We start from the raw sequence: 10,266 nt of genomic DNA, 5'->3' as shown, positions 1-10,266 counted from the left end.
ATATGTGCGTGCGTGTGAAATGGTTTGATTCACTCTGTGCCTCAATGTAGCTGAGATCGGGGTCTTCAGAAGGCAGCCGACTTTATTATGCAGTAAAACTCTCTGCCAACGTTACCCCTTCACTAGTTGCCCTTGTGAAAGAGGTGTGTGTGTGCCACTTTCTCTCTCGGTCTGTTAGCATAAGGTGCCTTGGAGCAGCACCAAAAGGGTCCAGCGTATTTCATTTGGAGCGGGATTCTTGGAGACGAAGCTAGACGTTCTGCCAAAAACTGCCACCAGAGCTGTGCACAGAATTAGTGCCCATATTAAAGGAATACTCCAGCACTTTTCATCCCGATCTCCATCTACCATATCTGTAGCATACGTGATTTCAACGGATAAGAATTTCAACTCAAGACGTTTCGCTGAAGTGATATGAGAACAAAAACAAACCACGTTGTCTGAAAACAATGGGAGTCTAAGGGCAGTTGTCGAATTATGTGTTGAACAATAAAGGTGTTCGGATGAAATGGACATGAGATAAAGTCTTTCAAGCTTTCCAGCACTGGAGCAACACAGCGTTACTCACACTTTCCTGAAGGCTTTGTGGTATGTGTCATCAGACACCGCACAACAACAGTACTGCATAACCACAAATTCTTTCCTCTGAAAAAACTAGTCCCTTTCTTGAAAGAACAAATTATACAAAATTAGGGCTTAACCTGACACCCTTGACCAAAGATTTCCTAAAATGTTCTACAAAAATAGGTTTCATGAAGATTTCCATTGACAAAAATCAGCAACTGCCCTTCTGACTTCCATTATACGTGAGTTTGGAGTAAAAACGCTTTTAGTGCACCTTACCTACGCACCTCCTCCCGCATGGAATACCAGCTTAGAGATATTTCTATTATAACAATACATTCTGAAGTGAATATCACGATATATTGTATACCTGATTATCAGCATAAGCTTAACAGAGTTAACTGACCCACGACCTGATCTTGTCATTTTGTATTGGGCAAAGGTTAAGGCTCAGGGTTAAACAGCTGATCCCAAGTCAGCGTGAACTGAACTGCCCTTAAATGAGAACCGGACTCTCCACATGTTCCCGCAGGAGAAAAAACAAACTGGGCTGGAAAACACATCTTTAACCTTCACTACAGAGGAATGAGTTCATGGACAGTCTAAGAACTGTTCCATGTCCATGCTGCGTTCAATAACGCGTGCAAGTGAAAAAGTGTTTATTTTGAACTGAATGTCTTCCTCACTCTCTCTGTGAGAACTGTTTCCTTTTCATTTGAAACATGTTAATGATAATAAATATTGTAGAGTGTGCTGGATGTCTATAAGTTGTTTTTGACTCGCTCTGTCAGCGACATGTCTTCCACTTCCATAAGTAGAAGTGTGTATAAGTTACAGCTCTAGCTATATAAAACCGAACAGCCTCAAGATGACTCCAGATCAGTTTTCAGTGCGTCTGTGTATATATTCACACTCCACATGGATTTGCTGTCAGTAATGGGCTCAGGTAGTCTTAGGCCCACCCACTTTGCTCAGTGGCCCACCCTGTGTTGTTAGTGCTGTTGTCAGTTGTATCAGATTATATCTTTCAGTGAGCTAACACACCTCGTCACTCTTCACTAGACTTAGCTGGAGAGCAACATTTGTGCTGTCAAAGATCTTACATAATTTGTTGAAAAAGGCCAACAATTTAGTTGCAAATGTGGAAATTATGCATAATTATAAAATATTTACATTACACACTTGTATAGCTTGTATATAAGTTTGATTTCTACATTTAAGCTTACATTTCTGAATTCAAAAGTATTAAGAAAACAGCAAGCAAACAAAAAACTTTAAGCCTTTATCTGCTGCGTGTTTGTAGACACACAACTTTAGCTACTTAAGCTAACCTCCCTATAGCTAACTGACTCTCATAATTTCTTTAAAACTAATGAAAAAACTGTACACAGATACATATAAAATGTCTCAAAAGCAACACAAATTGGGACTAAATGTTGTTTCTCACTAATAAGAGCCCAATAGAAGTTTGTTGCTATGTTAATGCAAAGTTAGGTTGATGCTAATTGAAATTATTGTAATAGTAGTTGCAGGGAGTCTGTTCTTAGTTATTTTCCATCACATCTGAGGTAAATGTTGATATTCTTGACAAATTTGTTTTCATTGTCGTTGTGCCTTTTCAATGTCTGTACTAAAGACTTTATGGGATGCACAAGTTTAGCTAGTAATCTTAGCTCCCTATAGCTAAAAGGATAACTAGCTACGGCAAGTGAAATTTTGTCTGGTTTTTAAAACTCTAAGTTTTATGATTTGCCGGTGATTCTATAAGTGTAACAATAATGAAATAAAAAATATTAGGCCCACTCTGTTCTGAAATGCAGGAGCTGTTACCGCCTCCGCAGAAATGAAATCAGAAGCCAGCGGTGTAGAAACAACCCTGGAGGATGTTAAAATTCAAGTCCTAAACTAAAATGCATTTAGGCATCTACTCATTCTCTCTCTCTCTCTTTCTCTCTCTCTCACACACACACATTGTACATGGTATCGGAAACCATAATAATAATAATAATAATAATAATAATAATAATAATAATAATAAAAATGCTCTGTTTCCGGAAAGTGGAGGGCGTATATTTTTGGCACACTCCAAAGCAATCTGAGTGGGAGGAAAGTGGAGAGGACGTTCGAGGAGACCTTGGACGGAGCTGAAATGGATCTGTGTGGCCCCTGCTGAGGTGGAACGGATCAGCGGAGGAATGGATTCCCCATTTTGGAGGCGCTGGAGCAGGACGTAGCTGGGTCTGGTCCAGAGGCTGGGCGTGGGCTTCCCAGCACTGAGCCAATGGGGACAGGACAAAGGGACGTGGTTTTACAAACACACACACACACACACACACACACACAGATTCCATCTGCATTTATATTCAGATTAATTTCTATCAGCACCATCATTGTAACTCAAGAACACATGTTGAGACACTCAAAATTCAACCAAGTACTTGAAGTCAACTGGGTGGTCTACACTCTTAATTTCACGCTCCGTACACACACACATACAGACATACAGACACACACCTTCTCGGCACACAGATGTACAGTGTGTTCTCTGGACAATGTGCAAGTTCAAAACAGCTTACATCAAGTTTAAAAGCTACACGTGCTCTGTTAGTCACATTGCCACTTTCCTGTCCGTAATCTGATGTCAACACCTCATGTTCAGCCCGTTTATGGAAAACTAGCACATCAGAGGCGTGAACAATGAAGCAAACCAACAGATAATAATTTAACGATCAAGCACTGGCTTATATCAGTAAGATACAGGATCTATAACCTCACCAACTCACACTGATTTCACCAGTATATTCACAGTCCTGGGAGTAGAGCTGGATCTGATCCAAAATTCCTCCTATAAGCCTAACCCTGACCCCTAACCCACGCAATTTTGTACAACACAGAACAACACACATAGGAAAAGCTGGATCAGGTCCAACTCCACCCCATGGACTTTCTGTTCTGCAGTGAGGGGTACTTGAATAAACTGACACTTCATTCTATCAAGTCTGTCATAAGCAATAATCCTGTGTTCGTATTATAAAGTCATTAACGTCGCTCCTAGTTTATCTTGTGATGCAAATGCGCTTTTTGTAGTGTGCGTTTACATATCGTCCACGTTTTTCAGATATATGACAAGAAATTATAGCAATGAAAAGTGTCTCATGGTGCTACTCTTGCTGGCATTTTTAATAGATGCTTCGTTAAAGGAAATGACATGGAGATGATGTGCAGTTAAAATAAAACACAGACAAGTCTTAGCTATCTGAATGAAAAAGCCCAAAAAACACACTTAAATGCAGTAACAAAAGATTTTCGCGCTAGGCTGAAATGGAAGTTTTTGTTTTTTGAATAAATGATGATGCAGAGGACACAAGTCACATGTTTCACCGTTACATCTAAGTATATCTAAACATAAACATGGCTGCAAAGGACATTTGTGCACTTTTTGGGCAGAAGAAGAAACGAAAGTTTCTTTTTTAAAAAAATGAAAACACATTGAAAACATCATCGTTTTGAAAACACATCAAACGTCACCGTGGCCTGACCAGGATAAAGCATTTACTGAAGCTGAACGAATCAAAGAATGAACATTGAAGTAAAATCACTCTATTATGCTGCTATTGTTTTAATACTGTGAAACGTTTGAATGGAAATGCAGCTCATGTAAGGTGGTAGCAACTGGAAAAACGCAAACTGAAGCCTGAAACAAACAAACCATCCATTGCACTGCACAAACAAACCATCCATTGCACATTGTGAAAATTATAAATGGCTTCACAGAATTTTAAGCTTATTATAGGGAGAGAAACACGTAGAGAAGCACATGGAGAAAAACTGTGTCTTTAAACAGAATTGTTTACAAATAAATAATGTTTAACTATCCAGTCAGGTTGGTCCCTGCTTCAAAATTAACTAGCTAGACGTAGCCAGTTATGGAAGAAAAAGTTTTAAACGCAAGACATTTTTAAAAACTACACTTAGCTGGTCACTGTTTGCTTTAACTGCATTGGAAATGTGAAGGTTCTTGTATTTGAAAAGTGTATTTTGTATTTAAAGTCTTGTTGAAAAGTGACAAAGCCCTGAGACAAGAAACTAGGGGACCTAACAGCCAATTCATAAAATCCAATCATTCTCATAACTAATGTGCATAAAATAGAGAAAATCACAGCTTGTCCACTCTCACAGGCAGCAAATAGTTCAGGGTACAAGAAGAGGAAAAAGAATACCAAAGACAAGGTTTCCAAAAACAAAGACACAGAGAAACGAGTCCAGTTTATTCGACAGAAAACAGGCAGAGCGGAAGCGCTAGGAAGCCAGACACAAACCCTGAAGCCAAGAGAGAGAGAGAGAGAGAGAGAGAGAGAGAGAGAGAGAGAGAGAGAGAAGAAAGAGCTAGGGGACGAAGAGACGAGGAGGGTGATGATCCTGAAAGAGGTGGAGAAGAGAGAAGTGTGTGTGTGTGGAGGAGTTGAGTGTGTTTGGGGAGCTCCATACTGTGTGAGGGTTCTGCCTCAGTGCCATCTCTGTATTCCTTGGCAGAGAGGCTGTGATGGTGGGTGGAGGGAGTATTCTGTGTGTGTGTGTGTGTGTGTGTGTGTTTGTGAACTTAGAGGAGGTCAAGCTCTGCATCTGTCAGCTACATACACACACATGTGCTCACACACATAGACACTCTGCTCAGGAGTTTTCTCAGGGCAGAAACGATCGTTGTTCTGTCAGGTGACCAAGCAAAACAAAACTAACTACTTCATACACAAGCTAGCGTTAGCTAAACACTGTACACGTTATTAGCGACATTAAAACATTGATATTTAGCTAGCCAGTTAAGAAAGCTAGCATTACGTAGGGCTCTAATCCGCATAACAAGCTGTATCAACCTAAAATGATGATATTTAGCATAGTTAGCTGCTAAATGTAATTGTTTTAGGTTGATACAGCTTGTTATTTGGATTAGAGCCCTACGTAATGCTAGCTTTCTTAACCGGCTAGCTAAATTATGTTAGCAAAAAAGGCAGATAAGAGGAGGAAGAAACCTGGAGCAACAAAAATGTCCCAGTGTTCTTGTTTTCCTTTTTTTCATTTTTGTCTCTGCTGAATATGTTTACCACAGTGACTGGACGCTGGGCTTGCATAGAACATAATCCATGACAAAATCTCCATATCAGTAGCTAGCTAACTAGTTAACGTTTGCCTGTCCTTCCCTGACTTTACATGACAATAAAAAAAGGTCTAGCAGATGTTGATATGAGTGTTGCATCCACAGTAGATGATACAAGTTTTGGTTTTACAATTGTGATTTTACAAATGGTACAATTGTGGTTTTAGTTTCTGTACACAATTTTTGGCATCAATGCTTTGTTTCCAACTGATTTATTTCCAACCAAAACCACTATAACACACATCCTGTTGTTACTAAACTTGTAAAGTAAGAAGAACTTGAAAGAGAACTTGAAGGCAACAATCTAGTCAGTGATTTTGGCTAGCTAAAGCTAGCTGGTTTAAGACTCAACATTTAAACAAATACAACTATCATGTGGGAGAATTTGGTAGGACGGGAAAACTTCCTGCAGGTCGGATTTGAAAGTGTTCACGCTTTTTTCACAGCCATTTTGTTTACTAAAGAAGTGGCGGTTGTGGTTCTTATGTAATATTAGTTAGTGTTAGCAGAGAGTTGTGTTCATGTTAAACATTAGCATGATGATGTTTTACTGTATCTTATCTATCAGCTGTAACTACATTTTCTATTTTAAAACTTTATTTTCTTGGAGAGATAGTTGCCTCACTTCTGGTGTGGTCAGAGAGATCAGGGCTGTCAGAAAGCTCCCAAAATTCAGACACAGAGGTGAAAATTTTTTTTTCCAGCCAGAAGGATTTGGCATGAATGCGGAAATGCCAAGCACCCAAAACCTATCTGAATGCTAGTGTAGGAGGAGGAGCTTTATGATTTGACCTGCGAATCCTAGAGATGCCTCCTTGCCCTGACTCATCAGATGTCGGTAGTTGACGTCAATTTTTTTTTTTTTTCACCAGTTACGGAGCATGTACCACCACAAAGTCAAAATATTAAACAGAAATGCTGATTTTCATTTTAAAATTTAAATATTTTACCTAACATCCCAGTTCCCTCGCCTGACTGGTTGACTGACTGAACCAATCAGGATCATTTTTACGAAAAGAGAGTAGAAAAGACATTTCAAAAACTAGAATCAAAACCCCATGTGTCATACACACACACACACACACACACGCACACACAGTTCGGCACAGAGTAAAGGAATTCCACAGGGCGTATGTTTGATGTTTATTTTCGAGAGCTCCTCCTGCATTGCACTGATGATGACGGATGAGCTGAAGTCCAAACTCAAAGAAACAGAAATCACACACACACACACACATACACACACAAACATATAAACAAGAGAACACACACTCACACTAAACACACATACGCTCGTTTGTATACGCACATGCATGACAACATCCACAGGGCTGTGTACCGCAGTGTGATAGATACAGACAGAAACACCAGTGTCTCTGGTTTCCATGCATCAAGTCTGGATGCTGATTGGCTCCTCATTCCCGTCCTTCACAGCATGGCACATTCTGACTGGCCGTTTTCTTTGCGAGATTATTCCCCTCCCCTCCCCCCAGCACTGTCCCCACCCAATTTCCCACAGTTGAGTCTTGTCTGAAAAGGCTTGGTAAGTGTGTAGCAAGGCTTGGCGCGGTGCAGGCCAAGTCCACTTCAGTCCAGTTACTTCAGTAAGGCCACAGCAGGCTCACGTGGGATGGAAATGTCCCTTAAAAAAAGTCTCAGCTGCCGCCTTGGCAATCTTGTTACTGATGCAGCTACAGGCTGGGCCGCTGGCGGGTGGTGTCGTAAGAACGCACTACCTGGGATTGGGACACAACCCCGTGCTCTTCCTGGGAGAATGCATAGCCATCTGCAGAGAACAAAAAAAAAAAAAAAAAAAAAAAAAAAACATAGTTCATTTTCTCCACTTGACACTTCATAATCACAAATTTCTCTGCATGACACTCACGTGAGACGGTCTGCTGTACGGAGCTGGAGCGCCCCACGCTGGACGGCGTCTTCCTGAACACCCGAGCCAACAGGTGGGCGCGCTCGTTCAGACTGAACGGAGAGAGAGAGGGAGAGGTTAATCATCAATCAGAAAACAGAATGGCTCACTGAGATGCTAATCAAGGGTTCACACTCAGAGATCAAAACACAACAAGGAAAAGTCTAAGAACTGTTTTTAAGGACGCAGATTAAACCTCTGACAGACCGTGACGTTTAGCCCAGGATTAGCTTTAACCAGCGTCCATAAAAGCAGGCCAAGGTGACCGACAGGTTAAAGATTAAACCACAGGGCACACAGGAATGACTGACAGATTTTACCACCAATCATCAACAACAAATCCTCAAGGTCATAGGCTTAGCAGAAATATTCTTTAGATATTCAGCTGATCAGTATTTACCGCCTTACACACACTCATACTCGTGCTGCTACCTTGAAAAGTACCAGCCTCCTTGGGCAGAATTTTTACCTGAAAAGAAACCTTGAATCTGGGCAGACACGATGTTCAGTGCCCTCATATGGCATCACTTTTAGCGAACTTTTCAGCACACAATAGTTAGCCTTGCTCAAAAAACAGAGAAGCAGCATGGACACGTGAAGCCAACCTGTTCATGCTGCATCAACATAACACACTTGGAGGAAAGCCGTATCTGCTCTCTTCCACGTACATGAGCTCACAGAAGCCTATGATTGGCTAGTGACAGGGGAGAGTGAGTATGCCCCTCCTACCTACAGAGCACGGCCAACGTCCGGCCATGGGATAGCTGGCACCATTGGGATTCGAACTCGCAAACTCCTGATGATAGGGCTAACATCTGTTTATCATCTTTTTTGTGGAATTCTGGTCTTATGAATGAAATGATAGAGTTTTCTACAGTGAGAAGGACACATGCTACACTTCCATCAAATTTGCACAAAATAAGAAGCTTGGAGAACAGCTGCCTTCTGAATGGGACAGATTTTATCTTGCGAACGTGCTTTTGCTGCCTACCTAGGGAGCAATTTTCTGATTGGAAGACAGCATATGATTCTGAACCATCTGCTTAGCGCTGTCTTGAAATTGTATTACATCCTGATATTACCATCTGTTCTTCTTTGTTAAAAGGTAAAAAAAAAATTAAAATCAATCAGTATAACAACGACATTTTACCCAAATTTATGCCTTCAAAATGGAGACGTCTGACTTGCCCTGATCTCCAAATGGAATTTAGTTTCTGAATGAAGTGGAACCCAAGGGCGCTCGGCCCTTTCTATGATAAACAGACCCTAAAAAGATAGAGTGATGACTCCGAGTGATGATCCCTGTGATGATACCATGATGTCTCGCTATAAATCAGATGAAAGCAATCCCATCCATAAACAGTGGGGAATGATGTAAATCCCAGCCGTAATGGAAGATGGCCAAAGCTGCTCAAGGTTACAGCTGAGAGGCATGGCGTACGGTGGAGGAACTCGGGTGGGGGGGAGGACAAAACAAGCAATACTGGTGCTGGAAGGACGCCTCGATATGTTTGGCCTCGTCATGAAAGCGGTCTGCAACCGTAACCGTGGCACGACAGTCTGCCAAAGAAAATGCCATCTGCTAAACAGATGACTGGTCAGATGAGGTGAGTGATGGAGAGATAAATAAAGAAATAAATAAATGGAAAGGCACAGAGGTTTTGCCGGAAAGCCAAGCTCCGTGTTCCTCTGTCGTTCCAGCGGAGTCCTTTTTCAAAACAGAAGGCGAAGCTTTGTTTCAGCAAATCCATCTGCATATGAAATTACTCAGAGAAAAATATCTCTACTACTCCCGGACTCCTCGGGTCAACACAGCACCAAGTCTGAACTTTTAACACATGCTTTTCCTGAGCCTACACCACAACCCAACAAACAGGTTTAAATATGTAGCAACTCTTGAACTCTCGGCACAACTCAGTCCCATGTTGCATGTTTACTGTATTAAATGAGCTTAATTAACTTGCACAGGAGAAACAGAGCAGAAAGCTGAACCGAGGCGTCGAGCCAACTACTGTCCTCATTAGAAGTCAATTCTGTCAACTCTGCAGCCACAAACCAGTGGCCTAAACATCCCAAAAAAGTCAGCGCATTAAACCAGCTACAAATCTTACTGCCAAAGTCTGAGTTAAATCAAGATCTACAGGCTTCAACTACTTGAGCTAAACCTGTAGGAAAATTCAACATGCCTCTATTCCATAAACACATACAGAATAAATATTAGGGCTGTCAGAACCAATTTCACAGCTTTTCAGATATTTACATGGCCAGGAGCCAAAGGAGCAAAATTGGCCGTGGTCTCTGGGTAGGAGGGGCATACTCTCCCTCCCCTCCCAGCAACACTTTCCACTCATGGGTGTATGCGAGCTCATGTATGCAGAAGATGGCAGATAACCCTTTCAATTATTGCCTCAGTTATTACATTAATTAAGCTTCGAATTCAATTTGAAAGGAATTTGACAGCCCTAATAAAAACACATACATTTCCTACACACCCACACACACACAGAGCTACATTTCCTGAGATACACACACCCGGTTCTGACAGCCACACGAACCTGACCAGCTCAGGGCCGTCTGGCAATGCACGGTGTGAAGAAATGTAGAAAAACAGAAAACATACATGTCA

At 41.4% G+C, this 10,266-nt stretch overlaps 1 protein-coding gene across 5 annotated transcripts in view; it reads right to left on the bottom strand.

Moving 5' to 3' along the window:
- Positions 1 to 6,846: 6,846 nt before the first annotated feature.
- atp8a2 (ATPase phospholipid transporting 8A2) overlaps positions 6,847 to 10,266 on the bottom strand; it is a 62,997-nt gene continuing 59,577 nt past the window's right edge. For all 5 annotated transcript variants that reach the window (XM_034298181.2, XM_034298182.2, XM_034298184.2 and 2 more), the window contains 2 exons: positions 7,602 to 7,693; positions 6,847 to 7,502 (listed from right to left, as the gene is read on the bottom strand). In XM_034298181.2, coding sequence (XP_034154072.1) covers positions 7,408 to 7,502; positions 7,602 to 7,693 — 187 coding nt within the window. In that variant the 3' untranslated portion in view covers positions 6,847 to 7,407. The remainder of the gene's footprint in view (positions 7,503 to 7,601; positions 7,694 to 10,266) is intronic.

This window comes from Pangasianodon hypophthalmus, chromosome 22, assembly GCF_027358585.1.
Source record: "Pangasianodon hypophthalmus isolate fPanHyp1 chromosome 22, fPanHyp1.pri, whole genome shotgun sequence".
Taxonomy (NCBI): domain Eukaryota; kingdom Metazoa; phylum Chordata; class Actinopteri; order Siluriformes; family Pangasiidae; genus Pangasianodon; species Pangasianodon hypophthalmus.
The sequence above is the reverse complement of the archived record's forward strand: the minus strand, read 5'-3'. Positions and strand labels throughout refer to the sequence as shown.